The sequence below is a fragment of the Ambystoma mexicanum genome, chromosome 1q (genome assembly GCF_040938575.1).
Source record: "Ambystoma mexicanum isolate Mex_15411 chromosome 1q, UKY_AmexF1_1, whole genome shotgun sequence".
Classification (NCBI taxonomy): Eukaryota; Metazoa; Chordata; class Amphibia; order Caudata; family Ambystomatidae; genus Ambystoma; species Ambystoma mexicanum.
In genome coordinates, this window is record NC_090922.1 from 1116555573 (window position 1) to 1116574031 (window position 18459).

An 18459-nucleotide genomic window follows, 5' to 3' on the forward strand; every position below is an offset into this window, starting at 1 on the left:
CCTGGGATTAGTGGAAATTGTTGTGTAGCATCCTGGTTTTTCAAGGTGTGCGGTGGCCATTTTCAAATAGTCCGATTTTTCCATTATCACTATATTGCCCCCCTTGTCGGCTTACTTAATCACCACAGATGTATCTGTTAATAAGTTCCGTAAGGCTTTGTATTAATTGAAAGCCAGGTTGTATCTCAGAGATTTCTTCGGTTTCTTTTCAGTCAGTTTATAGAAATCTTCTGTAACCGCTTCATAAAAGGTATCAATGATGTTGTCCGGCGGTAGTTGTGGTACAAATTTAGATCTGGATTTCAATTCCTTCATAGGTAGCACATCTGATTGAAAGGGGGTTACTTGCTCGTTTAATGCTGGGATGATTGGGTTGGTTCCCCAGATTCTACAGGAAGCCCTCAGGATAGTGTTTTGCACTGCTTCCCAAAATTGTGCTAATAATTGTTGAACCATGGTAAAGAACTGAAAGTAACCTTCAAGTGGCCCCTTGTTTTCAGGATGGAGAGCTTAGTGCCAAATCCCAATTCAGGAATCTCATTTGAGCAAAGGTACTCAGTTAGTGGGACTGCAAGGGCTGTATGATCTGTGGGTATTGTGAGGATTCACTAGATGTTATCACTTCTCCCTGAGGGGGACCCCTTTCCCATGAAGCCAGGGAGGTGAGGCCACTACCTGATAGTCCCTGTGGCGGTGGTATAAAGCAGGGGGATCTCATGGGGAGGGATCCCCTTCTAGCGATAAGGACGGCCATCTAGAGTACAGCCCTAAAGAGAACATCACACACCCACATACTCTAGCCCCTCCTTCCTCTGCTCACCTCTTTGTCGACAGTAGCCCTATTTTCGAGGGGATTGGGTCCTCCGACGTATTCCATATCTATGACAGTAATCACCACAGCTGTGCTGCTTCGGAAAATCTTTCGCCTCTGCGTCCTGCATCGATGACATCGATACCCTATCCTCGAGGGCCTCCGTCTAGCCGACGCCACCGGATGTTATAAGTAGGAAGCACGACGCCCGTAGCCTCAGTTCCGTATTTCCACGCCTCGGTTCTTCTGAGTTCTGTTCTTTCGGTTCCTCGAACCTGTTAGTTTGTGAAGATCCATGATGTCTTCGTCTTCTTCTACCCCGCGGCCAGGTTTTAAGAAGTTTCCGGACTGCGGGTCCAAGATGTCATTGACGGACTCGCACGTCGCCTGCCTCTGGTGCCTCGGTGAGGACCACGACACGGATGATTGTGTCGACTGCCAGTCGCTTACGTTGAAGGCCTTGCGGGAGTGTAAGAAGAAGCTTTCTGTAGGTAAGGTGGCCAAGCTCCGGAAGTCGAAATCCACCGGGCTTTCGACTGACGATTCGAGGGGCGACTCTCTGCATCGTCGGCGTAAGTCCGGGGGGTCTCTGTCCCGGAGTGGGTCCCACCATTCCTCTGCCTCTTCGAGTCACTCATGGAAGCGCCGTCACCGGTCGCCTTCCCTGTCCTCGTCCGAGGACTCTGCCCGTCGGCGGTTTGCTTGTCCCAACAAGCATTCCACTCCTGCCGAATGGGATTCATTTCAGCAGGAGATGATGGTGATTTTTCAGACGCAGGGCTCCGGTCCGTCTGCGCCATCGAGACACGCCGGCCGTGACCGTGCTAGAGACGCCACTCGCATATCTTCGGGCTTGAGCGGTCGTCGCTTTCACCGGGTGCCTTCGAGGTCCCAGTCAGACAAGGATGGTCGCTCTAGACATGCCTGTTCCAGGTCCCGGTCCTCGACGCCCTCAAGGACTGTGTCGAAGCTGTCAGCGCCACGCTCGACATCGACGCGATTCCATCGACGCCCTCGACGCCTTTCGAGGCTGATTTGTCGGAGGTACCCCGTGGCACGGTGGAACCCCCTAGAAAGGCTCTGGCCAAGGCTAAACATGTCTTTGTCCCTTTTTCCGTGCCCTCATTCCAGCCTCTGGATTATATTTCTGAGGTGGATGAAGGATCTGAGGAAGGGTTAGTTCCTGATGCGGTACCAGACGAGATTTTATCTGGTCATAGCCAGTTTGAAGACCTGCATCAGTCATTACACAACGCCAGTGGTCTGGACACCTCTCCGGAGGTAGAGTTCTGTAGGCCTGAGCCTGGCACCCATGCCGAGTCCTCGTACCAGCGCCTTATGTCGAGGGTAACGGAATACTTGGGTTGGTCTGCGCCACCAGTGGATTTTCTGCAGGATGACCTGATGGATATCCTTGACCAAGGTCCACCAACTGACCTGGTACTGCCATTCCATATGGCCTTGCAGAGAAGGGTGGCAGCGGCTTCGACTGCTCCGGAGAGTCTCTCGGCAGTGAGTAAGTCTTTGCCGCGAAAATACTGCCCAGCCAGTAGCGACTCCTGCCACTTGACCACGCACCCCACTCCGGAGAGTTCGGTGGTGCAGGCGGCTACAGCCCCAGCAAAGCAGGCGTCGTACCCTACCATCCCTCCTGATAGGGACGACAAGCGTTTTGATGGCTGGGCGAAGAAAGTGTTTTCTTCAGGGGTTTGGCTTTACAGGCAGCCAACTCCGTGTGTGCCTTGTCCCGTTTCACGCACACTCTGTGGCTCTGTATTCCGTTGGCGGCTGATCATATTCACGAAGGGGAGGAATGGGATGGTTTCTTGCTATTGTGCAGGATGGCAAGGATGCCATGTGTGAGTCCGTTCAGTCGGGTCTGGACATGGCAGATTGTGTCAGCCGGTCCATGGCGGCGAGCACCGTAATACGCAGCTTTGCGTGGTTGCGGAAGTCAGGGTTTGCTCCTGATGTGCAAGCCCGGCTCATCAACATGCCCTTTGATGGTGAACATCTTTTTGGCAGCAAGGCTGGCGAGAGCCTTGAGAGGTTGCAGACATCCAAAGCTGCAGCGAAGTCATTGAGCGCTGCAGTTCTCCAATCTCTGCCTTTTCATCCTAGGGGACAGCAATGGAGGGGAGGTTCCTTTTGATATTACTCATCCTTTAGTAGATCGAGAGGAGCTGCAAGTCAAAGGGGCCAACGTAGGAGTACCAGAGGTGTAAAACAAGGTACTCGAGGTGCCAACGCCGCTTGGGCAGTTGCCTCTTTACCCTCAGGCAATGCCGCAGCCGCTTCAGCTCAGTCATGAGGCCATGTCCCATGGTTCGCCGGTTGAGGGAAGGCTGGCGCAGCATCTTGTAGAATGGCGTGCCATTACTTCAGATGTGTGGGTTCTGGAGATCATAGCCCACGGCTACTGTCTTCCTTTCCAGCAGAAGCCTCATGACATTCCATCAGGGAATCTCTCTTTGAAGAGTCCAGATCCGCTCCTTGCGCAGGAAATACAAGCCCTGCTGGAGAAAGGCGCCATAGAACTGGTGCCTGTAGCGGAGAGGAACAAGGGATGGTATTCCCCTTATTTTCTGGTTTCGAAGAAAGACGGGGGATTGAGACCCATCATGGACTTGCGTGGTTTGAACAAGCTCCTCAGGAAGGACAAGTTCAAGATGGTTACTCTCTCTCAAGTCCTCCAGGCCCTTCAACTTCAGGACTGGTTGGTGTCTCTGGACCTCAAGGACGCTTACTTCCATGTGCCGATCCATCCCAAGCACAAGAAGTACCTGAGGTTTGCGGTAGACGACTCGCACTTTCAGTTTCGGGTCCTGCCGTTCGGATTGACCTCCGCCCCAAGGGTTTTCATCAAGCTCATGGTAGTGGTGCCAGCGTATCTCAGAAAAGGGGGGATTCACGTCTACCCCTACCTGGACGATTGGTTGATCAGGGCGCGCTCTCCAGAGCAAATCCTGGATCATCTGTCCGTCACCTGCCACTCCCTTCACAGGCTGGGCTTCTCCCTCAATTTAAAGAAGTCCCACTTGACGCCAACTCAGTGGCACAGTTCATAGGAGCAGTGCTCGACACATCCCTGGGGCAGTTTCCCTCCCCAGGTGAGGGCTCATCACATTCAGCAGATGGTACACAAGTTTCGACATGCCCAGAGTCTCCCGGCGTTCGAGTTCTTGAGGTTGCTCGGCCTCATGGCATCCTGCATTCTTCTGGTACCAGAGGCCAGGTTGCGGATGAGATCTCTGCAATTGGCTCTCAAGATGCAGTGGTCACAGTCCTCCGGCAGGATGTCGGACCCCGTCAGGTGCCGCCCTCGGTCTCCCAGGACCTTCTGTGGTGGGCCGACGAAGGCAATCTAATGAGGGGGGCTCCATTTTGGCTACCCTGGCCGGAGGTGACGATCGTGACGGACGCGTCCCTCACGGGATGGGGAGCTCATGCCAACGAGTTGACAGTCAGCAGTCGTTGGTCTCCATCAGAGTACAGACTCCATATCAATCTGTTGGAGCTGAGGGCCGTCCGCTTGCCCTGAAGGCTTTTCTGCCGACTGTGCGAGGAAAGAATGTCCTGATTCTGACGGACAACACAGTGGCCATGCATTACCTCAACAAAAAGGGGGGGGGCAGGGTCATTTCCTCTGTGCAGGGAGGCGATGCAGCTCTGGTTCTGGGCCATCCAGCAGGAAATTTCGATCTCGGCATTTCATCTGGCTGGAGACGAAAACGAGACGGTGGACTCTCTGAGCAGGCAGAGCGTGATCTCTCATGAGTGGGAGTTGGCTCAGGAGATTCTCCTGGAGATCTTCGCCCTTTGGGGGACCACTCAAGTGGATCTCTTCGCCTCCGTTGTCAACTGGAAGTGCGAAAGGTTCTGCTCGCGGGAATTTCTTCAAAGAGGAGCCTTGGGAGACGCGTTTGTGGTGGAGCGGTCCTTCCCACTGCTGTACGCGTTTCCTCCAGTCCCCGTCATCCCGCAAGTGCTGCAGAGGTTATGGAGGTTCGGTTCCCGGATGATCCTCATTGCTCCGGCAAGGGCCCGGAGGACGTGGTACCCAGACCTTCTCGACTTGTCCATCTGCCCTCCACGTCGTCTTCCCTACCGAGACGATCTGCTCTCACGGGAGGGGGGTCAGGTACTCCATCCAGAGGTCAGAGCCCTCAACCTTCATGCTTGGCTTTTGAAAGGATGAGGTATAAGGATTGGGACCTACCTGAAGACGTGATGGAGGTGTTGCTTTCGGCCAGACGGCCGGCAACAAAGTCCCTGTACGGTTGCCGTTGGAGAAAGTTCTGTGACTGGTGCAGGGTTAAGAATGTGGATCCTTTTTCATGTGACATTCCTGTGGTTCTGTCTTTTTTGCTTTCTTTAGCCCCCAATGGCCTGCAAGTGAGTACCATTAAAGGTTACATGGCGGCGCTGTCCATATTTAAGCGCTCGTCTGAGGATGTTCTTATTTCAAAATTCCTTTAATTTCTCAGTTTTTGAATGGGCTAACTAATGTGTTCCCACCATCACCTTTCCAGGTGCCCGGTTGGGATTTGAAGCTTGTTCTCAAGTTCCTAATGGGTGCTCCATTTGAGCCTTTACATTCTTGTCCTTTGAGACTGTTAACCCTTAAAACTGTGTTTTTAGTTGTGGTTACTTCTGCTCGCAGAGTGAGTGTGTTACAGGCACTTTCAGTTAAGCCACCCTTCACTGTGTTTCATAAGGACAGGGTTGTCCTTAGAGTTCGTCCTTCCTTTCTTCCGAAAGTGGTGTCGGAATTTCATTTAAGCCAGAAGGTCATTCTTCCGGTGTTTTATACTCCTCCGCATCCTGGTAAGGAAGAGGAGAGGCTCCATAGGTTGGATCCTAGGAGAGCTTTAAGTTTCTACATTTCACGCATGTCCCGGGTCAGAGTGGATGATCAGCTCTTTATAGGTTACGCTGGAAGACGTTTGGGACAAGCTGTTACTAAGCAGACTTTGTCTAGATGGATTATTTTGGCAATTTCTGAATGTTACCGCTTGGTGGGTAAGGACCCTCCGGTAGGCTTTCGAGACCATTCTACTAGGGGTATGGCTGCCTCTATTGCCCTGCAGAGGGGTGTTCCTATTTGCAACATCTGTGAAGCAGCCACTTGGGCTTCGGTACGACACTACTCCCTAGATTCTATGCATGGACAGGATCTGGCCTTTGGCAAGGCGGTCCTTTACTCTGCAATTTGATTGGGCATTCTACATTTCTATATTCTAAATTCTTTTTCCCTCCTCCATACATTGGTACTGCTTTGGGAGTCTGTCATAGATATGGAATACGTCGGAGGACCCAATCCCCTCGAAGAACAAGTTACTCTCTTACCTAGTAACGTTCTTTCGATGGGATGATCCAACGACATATTCCATATCGCTCCCTCCCTGCCTACCCCGCTACAGAATTTCTTATGCGATTGCAGCTTACGTTTCCGCAAGGCTTTCTGTGGTCATACTGGCAGAAGATTGGTGCCACACGTTCTGACGAAAAAACTACAACTGAGGCTACGGGCGTCGTGCGTCCTACTTATAAAATCCGGTGACGTCGGCTCGACGGAGGCCCTCGAGGACAGCGTATCGACGTCATCGACGCAGGACGCAGACGCCGAAAGATTTTCCGAAGCAGCATAGCTGTGGTGATTACTGTCATAGATATGGAATACGTCGTCAGACCATCCCATCGAAAGAACGTTACCAGGTAAGACAGTAACTTGTTCTACTGTTATAAGGCAAAGTACAAAGAACTACAGGAACCTAGGTAATTCAAGTACTGGGATGAGTTGGCCCTACAGAGCAATGAAGATGGAACTCGTGAAAGAGATCAAGGACCTATACAATGAGCCCACATTCAAACCTGCGACGAAGGAACGCAGACAGCAGCGAGGAACACCTCCGCACAGCAGCAGTGAAAGCAAGATGCTGGAGAAGCTGAACATAGCTTCCACCATCCCAGGAAGCCCTGGTAATGTACCGAAACACTGACGTAAATGGAGGCACGCGGGGTGACTCACCAAGAGGGTGCCTGCCATTGTCCCTAGGCCCCTTTGCAATCATAACGCTTGGGTGGCATGCAAGGGGCAGAAACCCTACAAAACCTCTTCTACTCATTGCAGTGGTGGAACGTCACGTGCCCACCAGGGAAGGGTCGAGAACCCCAAGCACCATAAAGAGAACTTGAAAGGAAGAGTCCCTCACAACAGTGGCAAGAGATAAGCCCACTGACAGCAAAAGGAGGGTCAGAGACCCTAAACAAAGTATGAGCCATCTTCCTTGAGGTCGTGCTTGGCAGGGAAGTGAACCAAGTGGGCCAGTTCAGAGTCTGGGTCCCAAAGTAAAAGTTATATGAGTCCTCTTCCTCGTCGCAGTGATTGGCAAAGTAATGAACCAATAGAGGCAAATCAAAGAAGAAGAGAAGCCAGGGTTGTGGACCCTCTTAACACTTAAATGATACAAATTGTTGTAGGGAGTTGTATATGTGAAGCCAAAGGAAAAGCAAGGCCAGGGGAAGGGAGTTATTCTCCTTGCTTGTAAGGAACTGATAACAAGATACCAGGAGAAGGGAGTCATACCTCTGGTAAGCAGGACTTGAAGTAAGGTCCAAAAGCCCGGGGAAGTGAGTAATTCCCCCGGACTATGTGAGACCAGATGCCAGGAGAATGAAAACATTCTCCTGGACCCTGGACCATCCAGAAGAAGACTACTAGCATTGTTTGGAACTTTACCAACAGGGGAAGAGAGTCATTCCCCCTGACAACGTGTGGACAAGACTGTTCTAAGATTTGAGAATTGTTAGATAAAGCAGGAACCCTATCCCAGGAGAAGGGAGTCATTCTCATGGGACAAGAACAGTACTACCTTCTTTAGTTTCTAGCGTAAGGGACTGAAGTAAGGATTTTCTTGACACAGGATGGTGGACACTTTTGAATTAACAGACATCCTGACAGTCACCTTATCTCTTGTTGAGGCTCACCTTATCTCTTGTTGAGACACGGAAACACCTGCTAGGAATAGGGATAGTCAGGTTTTATTTTTCTTTCCTATTCAATAAAAGTCTTTAGCCTCAAACATGCTTCCTTTGTGTCAGCCTCTTTACCCTACACCCTTACAGTATTTTCATGGTGGTCGCCTCTTTAAAGATTTTAAGGAATTTAGAGGCAAGTACAAGTTGCAATTCGGTCAATTTTTTTTTGTTGTTGCATATTTAATAATACAACTCGTACGTAGGAAAAGTTGGCTGGTCTTCCATGTGGAATCCACAGTCTGTAATTATTCCAAATGGGTACACCCAATGTGGGGGTCATCAGAAGGTCATGTGTGTATGTATGACACTCATTTCTCTTCGTCTGCATGATTTTTGGGAGATGAAGTCAAAGGTGTAAGAGGATCTAGGGAGTTATCAGATAAAAAGTGGCAGAAAGTGTGTCAATGTCTCTTTCGCTGAATCTGCCTCAAGGTTTCTTATCCCCTAAATGTATGTATTAACCTGTTTTGTCCAGATCAACCCCCTAATTGTAGTTGACACGGGTATGTGCAAGCGAACTTTCTTTCTTTCCTGAAAGTGCCCATAGTTCAGGAGGTTGGAAGCGGGTTACTGACTTCCATACAGAACATAGGAAATGTAATGACCTTTTTTATTCCCAAGCTTTGAATTCTGGGGATCGTAAAGTCACTTCCTTTGTTTTGATTGTTTTTAAACTACTACTGGTTCAACATTAAGTTTGTAAGAACCTCTCGCCTCATGATAAATGTTTAGGGGAATGGTCAAGTGGCTGACAGTCAAGGAGTCCTTGATTGTCAGAGAATATGGTGAAAGTGGGTGATAGGTTCACAGGGCAGGTTGGCAGGATTCTCAATATGTAATGTATCACATAACAGCTCCTGTGACATAAGAAGCCTATGCAGCATCCAGATAATGTAATCTAGGGGTTTGGGAGTTTAAGGGAACTGTGGATCACTGCGCTCATCTGTTTTGATCTCCTTTGATCACGTTTATTTCTTGCAGTCTGTAGTTGGGGCTCCAGTGGGACAGCACTCCTGAAGTCCCAGGTGTTTGGGAATTCTGGCAGCCTCTGGTACCTTGGCGCTGGATAATGTCTCTAATATTTCAGGACACCGTTCTAGGCTTGAGGTTGGTCGGTTTTAATGGTTTGTTGGTTTAGTTATGAAGTTTGCCATGGGTTGGCAGGCCTGGTTGTGCACATTTGGATATGCACATTAGGCTGTTTGCATGTCTAGAGTGCCAACACGTGTTTCGACCTAGGGCCTTTCTCAAGGCTGTGCAGTTTGTGTGGTGGTGAGGGTGTTTTCCAAGTATCATGTGCAAGTACCGTAATTATAAAATTGTTATGAATACATGTTGGTTTATATTTTGCGGTTACAGCGGTTCATTTTTCAAAAATGTTGGTACATTGTTGGTAATACATTGTATAATAGTATACATTTATACATATTGGTATGACATAATGGGTGGTGAGCCGTGAGTGAACCGTGAAGTGTGAGCTAGTGTTTGTGACATGGTCAAGGAACCAACAAACAATGGTAAAAAAAGGTCAAATAATGCATTATTATAACAGTAGATGTAATGAGGTTGAGCACAAGGAGGGGAGAAAGAAGAGAATGTGTTAGTATAGGGGCAGGCATGCTAGTAGTTATTCTGTTAGTCAGTATGGGTGCTTACCGTGAAGCAGAGGCCTGGTAGGTTCTGAGTGTGAATAGCTGGTAAGCCTTGTGAAGCAGGGACCTGGTAGGTCCTGAGAGTGGAGGGCTGGTTAACCTCTGCATAGACAAGGAATTGGATTGTGTTAGGGATAAATGGTCTGGCGAGCTAGGGAACAAGCAAGTCGTGTATACTTATTGGAACTTGTAAGTGCCAAGGTACCCACGGACAAATACCAGCGGCCTGTGTTGGGCTGGTCGGCGAAGTGTCAGTAATCCCTGATAGATCCTGAAAGTAGATGGCTGATAAGCCTCGTGAAGCAGGGGCCTGGTAGGTCGTGAGAGTGGACCTAATGCACCGGAGGGCCTGCAACAAAAGTTTAGAAAACTCGAACGCTGTTGCACAAAGGAGATTAATACATTTTGGGAGATTTTCACACTACAAACCTATCTTGAACAAGACAACATTCCTCGTGGCCTCATGATCATCTTCTTTCAGGATTTGAATAACCCTGAGGATGCTGACCTAGCCACCAAATGGGAGGAGAATCTAACACATGGCTCACAAACCATGCTAAAACTGTTAATTGAACATGCAGAAAGAGAACACAAAAGACTAATAACAGAGATAGACAACCTTACATCTGAAATAGAAACCAGCGATGCACAAATCTGCACCAAAGAACGTAACTTCAGAATCATGTACGATATACTAAAGCATCATCAAGATGAGGCCAAGCTCAGAAAATGCCACAACATTTGCACAAGACAAATGAGACTACAGAGACAACCGAATGTATACCTTTGAGCCTAACAACGAAACAACAACAAGCACCAACTACAGGTGGGGAAAGAGGTACCACTCTAAATCAAACGCTACAAGAAAGGGGCCAAAGGACCAACCAATACCAAAAAGTATGTTTCCAGGAACCTCTAGAGGAGGTACATCCAAGAAGAGATCCAACTAGAGTGGTACGCGAGGAGGGTCCAAGAAGCATGAGCCCAGAGTAGAAAGTGCGAGAAGGCTTACAAGATCCCAGAAGCAATTACAACAAAGGGACCACAGGCGCTAAACCTAGTGCTAAATCTCTCCAGCTACCCGCTCAATACAACGGAAATCATCATGTTGAACAAAGGACTTTAGTTTGCTCCAACTGCAACCGCAGACCACGTTGAATCCCACATCAAGCTCTTCAAATTCACCAGAAAACTAAAGTGGAAAAAATTATTCGCCAAGAAAGTCAATTGGCAAAAGGTTGGCACCAAGAACCCAATCAGCTCCATTGACATGCAAAATCTAGACCTCACCCATTTACTGGTTAATCTAGAGGGAGACCACCAGGAGAACCTTTGGACTAAAACAGATGTAATCAAGGATCTTAACATAGAAGATACCTGAACTCCGTAAGAAATCTAAGTTCACACCAACGCTTTATGGAGGCAATGCAATTGACATCTTTCAACAGGTGGTAACACGCAATCTGCACCAACTGGAAGACAAAATGTCCCGACGCACGAACCATGAGACGAGAAACCTGAGCCTAGAAGAAAGAAAGGCCCTCACAACATTGCAAGACAACAAGACCATTATTATCAAAGAAGCGGACAAAGGTGACAATATTGTCATCTTGAACCAAACTGACTATATACAAATGGCAATAACTCACCTAACGACACCAGTTTGCTATGAAACACAAGCCAACAATCCAACTAAATCCATGATCAAACAGGCGAGGGAATTGGTTAACAAATGGCATAGAAGAGGTTTAATTGCGGATGATGAAAGAGATTACTTACAACCAAAACATCCAAAAATGTCAACCATATACCTTTTACCCAAAGTGCACAAGAACTACGATAAAATTCCGGAAGGGAGACCCATAGTCGGTGCCATTGGGTGGATCACCGAACCTTTCGCCAAGTATATTAATAATGTCCTAGCACATGAAGTTGTCAAAATACCTACCTATCTCCGTGACAGCATGCAGACTCTACTCATATTAGAAGAAGTTATTTGGGAACCTAACTACCTACTTGTGTCCCTTGAGGTAAAGGCCCTCTATACTTCAAATGATCACGTGCTTGCACTCAAGGGAGTAGATTTCCCCTTTTCCAATACTTCAGCATCATTTTTTTTCTCACCTGGAATTGATCAAGGAATTCTTAGAATTCTCCATGACCAACACTGTCTTCCTATTCAAAGAGACATACTTCAAGCAAACTAAAGGGATCACCATGGGAGCAACCTATGCCTCGTCTCTTGCCAACATCTTCATGAAACATTATGAGCAGCTTCATGCATTTGTGAATACAGAATTTACCAACAAGATACAGAAATGGTATAGATTTATTTACGACTTGCCGATGATTTGGACAGGAACAGAGCAACAACTCAAGTATTACAACGAAAACCTGAACTCCAACAGTTTTGGCATAGAATTTATTTATGAGACCATAGACTTTCTGGACATTAAGATCACAGTGAACCACTGTACCCTGAGAACCACTACATACAGGAAATCCACAGGGGTCAAGTCAGTGCTCCACGCCACAAGCTGTCACCGGAAATCAGTCATAAACAATATCCCCAGGGCAAGAAGAAACTCCAGCATTTGAATTGGAATGTGACCTTCTCAATGAACGCTTTACCCAAAGGGGTTATAACGAAGCAACAATTGGATCAGCAGCCAATAAAGCAAAACATACCAGGTGAGAAAAGCTGCTGACCCCGAGTACCAAATTGGGACCAAAGGAAGACTCAAGCAGATATGCGACCAGATACCATCGGGATAGCCATCAAATCCCAGAAATTCTGGGAAAACATTGGCACTTACTGAACATTGATGAAGACATTAAACAATGGATTTCAGTGAGACCCAAGATGTCCTGCAGCAAAACCCCCACACTACGGACATTTCTCAGCCCATCATTCATGTCGCCCGAAACATGCCGCAGTGACAATTGGTTAACCTCTATCAAACCAATGGGCTTCTACAAATGTGGAAACTGCTCTATGTGTATGCATGCCTTGAATAACGAATTTGTCACATTTAGGGGAAACCACAACCACAAAATCGGCGATTTCAACAATTGGAAATCAAAACATGTAATGTATGTGATCATTTGTACATTCAAACAATTGTATATAAGAAGCACCATCAGGGAGCTAAGGACCAGGATCAGAGAGCATCTTGGATCACTGAAATCCCAGGACTCCAAACACCCCCTGGCCCAGCACTGGTAGGAGAACCACCAGTTGGAACGAAAAGGGGACATCAGATTCGTGAGACTAGAAATCAAAGGGGGGGATCCAAGAGGAGGAGACAGAGAGCTACGACTCCGACCAAACTCATTTGTAAATACAGGAATGTCAGCCTGGGTCTCAACACCGACCATGAGCTCAATGTATTTTTTATGAACTTTATGCAACTCTGACACTACCAAGCCCCCCAAACCAACAATCCAGCCATTGACCAACATGTCACAGCCAACCTGACCGCTATTGGCTCACTCTGTAACCGGTACGGTTCCAGGACGACACATAAGAAGGTTTAACCACAAAACGCCACCCAAACAGACGGACCTGACTCAATGAGCATGCAGACACCACAACTGCAGGACCTGCCACACTACACACAAATGAGCCAAGCTTACCAGGGGCTGCATCATACAGGAACTAATTGTTCCTCTGGCAGCAGTCAGCCCCCACTTACAGGCCACTGACAACCTTCATTGGACACGCAAAATTGGCCACCCACCCACTTCAACAGGACAACATGCACAGTGCAGATCACGGGCCTGATCACACCCTATTCGGGTACCTGGGCCATGGGTTGCACTAGAACAACTCAAATGCCTCTCTTCCCCCCCCCCCTCACCAGCCGTGCTGGGGGGGGCAGCCACTATGGATTGACCATGCACTTATTGCTCCTCAATATCGCTCCATATGCAGCACAAGAGAACACCAGTACCCTGCATATGGTTATGTTAGCAGCCGGCACTAGCGACGCCACGCATGCACCGCTTCACAACACCCAGAGGGTTTCCCGACTACGTGCAGCCACCAGGATCTCGAGACATGACCCTGGTTGCACCAGAGCAATTGATCTTGACCAGCTGTGCCCTCCACCTGCCCGGCTGAGAAGCCGGTCAAAAGGGATTGCCCCAACATACATGTTTATCTTATCTTCTTCACCACTCCTGGCGGGTCCTGTACCGCCCGTAGGTCCCAGGATCACGGACCTAACCCGGATTGCACTCGCCAGCCGGGCCCTCCCACTAACTTGCTCTGAATGATATGGCATGCACACACTGTAATGTTGCGCACACACTGTAACGTCACCCAGACAAGCCCACCCACCCCACACACCAATCAGCCTCCCACATGACTGTGTTGAGACAGGCAATAAGCAACCAGCTTGCATTGGCCAAGGCCTCCGCCAATGACGCGGCAAGTTAGACCACCCCAGATGTAAGGCTGCACAGGATCACTATTCAGACGATCGCTGTGAGCCACGTTAGACTTCCACAACCAGCCCTGCCGGGCTTCTAGGTAAGTGCTTTCAGGAATTGACGCCTAGGCATTTTTCCGACATTAAAAGAACGTGCTGACCTTGCCCATTTCCTATTCTCCAGTGCACACGACCCTTGCTATACGTACGCAGCCGGGCCCTCCCACTAACTTGCTCGAGGGCCAGTTCAAAGAGATTGCCCCTGCACCAGTAAATCTATCCAAGTTCAATTCACATTACCAGGGACCCCAAGTGCTTTGCACATGTGTACTCAGTACCCGGCCTGAATGATATGACGGGCACACACTGTTACGTCACCCAGACGTGACCACCCCCCCCCCCCCCACACCAATCAGCCTCCTGCATGACTCTGTTGATCAGCAACCAGCTTGCATTGGCCAAGGCCTCTGCCAATCACGCAGCAAGTTATATCACCCCAGATGTAAGGCTGCACGGGATTGCTATTCAGACGATCGCTGTGAGCCACGTGAGACCGCCACAACCAGCCCTGCCAGGCTTCTAGGTAAGTGCTAGCAGGAATTAACGCCTAGGCATTTTCCAGACACTAAAAGAACCTTGCCCGTTTCCTATACTCCAGGGCACATGGCCCTTGCTATACATACGCTGTTTGCGGTTACACACCGCTCCTCCCCAGCGACAGGGTCCATTATACCTGTAAGAGGAATTAATATACCATGCCTGCACATTGTCCACCTGCCCATCCAACCTTGGGCAGACACCTGCGGTCACAAACCTCCCCTCCACAGCTACTGGCTGCCTAATACTGGGCAGACACTTGCGGTCAAATACAGCCACTGAGTGTGTCATCCGTGCTCACACAGCAATCATGGGGAACACGCTACAGCACGCCATTTGCCCAACCCACCCCCGTCATTGGCTTCCTTGCAATCCAGCCCACCCCCATAACCCCCTCTGCCACAGGGCTCTATTAATGGAAGTCGCCTTCCACTGCAAGCACGGGGCTCTATTATCGGAACTGCTACAGGCACAGGGCTATATTATTGGAACTCGCCCACAGCGGCAGGCACCGCCACTGGCAGGTTCACCACACTGCCCAACTACAATTGCTAGCAACCAACCAGGTGTCGGCCCACTGCAACCGGCCACCCCACTCTGGCACACCCACCCAGAGGATGACTAACTTGAGCTAGTGCTTGAACACCAATCAGGTGCGCAACTAGTCACCCCCATTTACTTATGTACCAAATTGAGATACCCCAGGCCTTCGTCAAGACTTTAATGGCCCCACCACGTGTTCCCAACCCCCCTATCAGGGTCAATTGACACATCGCCGACCCAGCCCAACACACGCCGCTAGTGTTTGTCCGGAGTTATCCCTCACCCCACACCTACAAGTTTCAATTGGTATATACGTCTTGGTTGTTCCCTTGCTCGCCAGACCAGTTAGTCCTTACGCATTCCCTTTCCTTGTCAATGCAGAGACTAACCAGCCCTCCACTCTCAGGACCTGCCAGGCCCCTGCTTCACGAGGCTTATCGGCCATCTACTTTCAGGACCTATCCGGGTTAACTGGCACATTGCCGACCCAGCCCAACACACGCCGCTAGTATTCGTCCGTGGGTATCCCTCACCTTGGCTAACCGACCCTCCACTGTCAGGACCTACCAGGCCCCTGCTTCACGAGGCTTACCTGCCATACACTTCCTACCAGGCCCCTGCTTCACAAGGCTTACCAGCCATTCACACTCAGGGCCTATCAGGCCCCTGCTTCACGGTAAGCACCCATACTGACTATCTAACAGAATAACTACTAGCATGCCTGCCCCCATACTAAGGCACTCTCTTCTCCCCCCCCCCTCCTTGTGCTCAACCTCATTACATCTACTGTAACATAATGCATTATTTTATCTTTTTACCATTGTTTGTTGGTTCCTTGACCATGTTACAAACACTGGCTCACACTTCACGGTTCACTCACGGCTCACCACCCATTGTCATACCTAATTGTATAAATGTATACTATTATACAATGTATTACCAACAATGAACCAACATTTTTGAAAAATAAAACGCTGTAACTGCAAAATATAAAACAACATGTATTAATAACAATTATATAATCACGTATATCGCGGTACTTGCACATGATACTTGGAAAACACCCTCACCACCACACAAATTGCACAGCCTTGAGAAAGACCCTAGGACGAAACACGTGTAGGCACTCTAGACATGCATACAGCATAATGTGTATATCCAAATGTGCACAACCATGTCTGCCAACCCATGGCAAATATCACAACTAAACCAACAAACCATTAAAATCGACCAACCTCAAGCCTACAACAGTGTCCTGAATTATTGGAGACCTTACCTGGGGTATCAACATACCATTCGGCAGCCGCCTTATCCAGCGCCAAGTTACCAGAGGGTTCCAGAACCAAAACTCTCATTCCAGATAATGTAGACAGGAGGTTGGAGCTTGTTGATGCTGTACTCCCTTACTAAATTGGAAATCTTTACGGTCTGTGTTCTGAATTTTATTTGCAGGTGCATTGGCATTTTTTATCACAACAATCATTTATATTGCGATGTTTGATGGGGCAATGTTGACAGTTAAGATATTTCTATGAACAGAGGAACCCCAACCAAGATTTCTTCAGCCTTACTCCGACTTGAAGATGTCACCTTGAGCTATCCTTTGCAGCTGCCTTGAGCTGTGATTCAAAATCCCTGTCTCACAGGCAGTTTGGGAGAAGAATGCCAGTCACGTGTGTTAATGTGTAGGGTGTAGCTGACACATGATTTAGATTTGTTTTTGATTTTGAAAGATTTGTAACGAGCTGTACCTGGCAGACTTAACTGCATTTGGGCGCAGATGGTATAAAAATATGGTTGCCTGCTACTTTCCTAAACTATGGTCTAATAAAAACAACTGGAAAAGTCCCTTATACAAACAGGAAAGTTTTTAACCTTTTGAGGAATAAAATTATTTCAGTAATAGTGCAAAGTTGAAGAAGAAGCGAGTTGTCTTGTCAGAGTCGGGGGTGGGGGCATGGACGCAAAGCGCTGGTCCCCTCTTGTAACACAGCGGGAAGGAGGAATTTGAAGCAAAAGCTTGTCTGAAGAGCTGAGCATTCGAGTTGGCTGATGGCAATTATGGTTCTGGGATAAATATGATGGAGCAAGCACATGAAGGCATTTAAAAACCAGTCAAAGGATTTTGAACGTAATTCTTTCTTTCACTGGAAGCCACTGATACCTAGAGGTGAAATGTGGGTGGATTTGGAAACTTTAAAAACTAGCCAAATGCATATGAAGTTGCATTATAATTGGTCTTCTCTGCATTAGTAGATGGTTCAGCTGGGCTATAAAATTGGGACTAAGGGAAAATCCAGAATGAGGGGAAATGGCAGAGTTAACTTTGAAAAAGCTCCCACTGGCCCAAGCCGAGGTTGAATCTGAGCGCACCGATCAGCAGAATGGAATCCCACTGATTGAAAGCCACATTCGGAGTGTTTCAATCACACAGTGATGGAATTCCCATACAGTGCGAAAGATTGTCTGACACATCACAAACAATCACAAAGTGGTTGATGACGGTAGCAGTACAGTTAAGCTACAGATACAACAGCTGAATGAAATTAACCAGCGCAAGGAAGCTGCCACTAATGTGATCTACAAGTGTAAATCGCCAAATCCACTCTTAGGACATGCAAGTCTACTGGCTTCATTCACCACGGAGAACAGAGACAGCTGGCAGAATATAAAGACTGCTGTAGGGTGGTTAGCAGCGACCATCTTCAGGAGCAGTACATTACTGAATTTATTATTTAAAATAATAAAAGCTCTATTATTGCTAAGTGTCTATTGATGTTTGCTTATTCATTGGTTTGGTATACACTTCATTTGAGTAAGTGTTGCATCGATTTTTTTTTAAAACATGTTTTCACTGATCTGTCTATTTAACTGTTATAATGCACTCCTATGTGTGCCTTAGTGCAGTGGGACTTGACATTGCATTGTTTTTCAAGACTAGCTAACAGATTAGAGCCAATTGTTTCTGGTGTTCGATGTTTACCTATGTTCTGACTGACTGTTTTCTTTTTTTTTACAGATCCTTCTATGCTTGCTTTGCTTTGTGTCTATTGTTGCCACAGAGCTCTATACACACATTAGTTGGTTTACTCAATTAAAACGACTTTTTATCATCAGCTTCATCATCAGTGTTGGATGGAATTGGATGTATTTATACAAGGTAGGTCATATGATTTGAAATCCTTTCCATTTCTAAATTAAGATATGCATCCAGTACTTAAAAAGTGGCATGGCCGTTTTGTTTCCAAATTTGTTTATTAGAATTGTATGCAGAGAGCATATTTTTTTTTGTATTATGTATTTAAGTGTTTATAGCATTTTACATGCCTTATGCACCACATAAAGAAAAACATGACCAAAACAATGTTTTTACCATGCAATT

At 47.8% G+C, this 18459-nt stretch overlaps 1 protein-coding gene across 5 annotated transcripts in view; it reads left to right on the plus strand.

Annotated features, from left to right (window-relative positions):
- CLCC1 (chloride channel CLIC like 1) overlaps nt 1-18459 on the plus strand; it is a 1126062-nt gene that overhangs the window by 664505 nt on the left and 443098 nt on the right. For all 5 annotated transcript variants that reach the window (XM_069641849.1, XM_069641853.1, XM_069641850.1 and 2 more), the window contains one exon: nt 18097-18237. In XM_069641849.1, coding sequence (XP_069497950.1) covers nt 18097-18237 — 141 coding nt within the window. The remainder of the gene's footprint in view (nt 1-18096; nt 18238-18459) is intronic.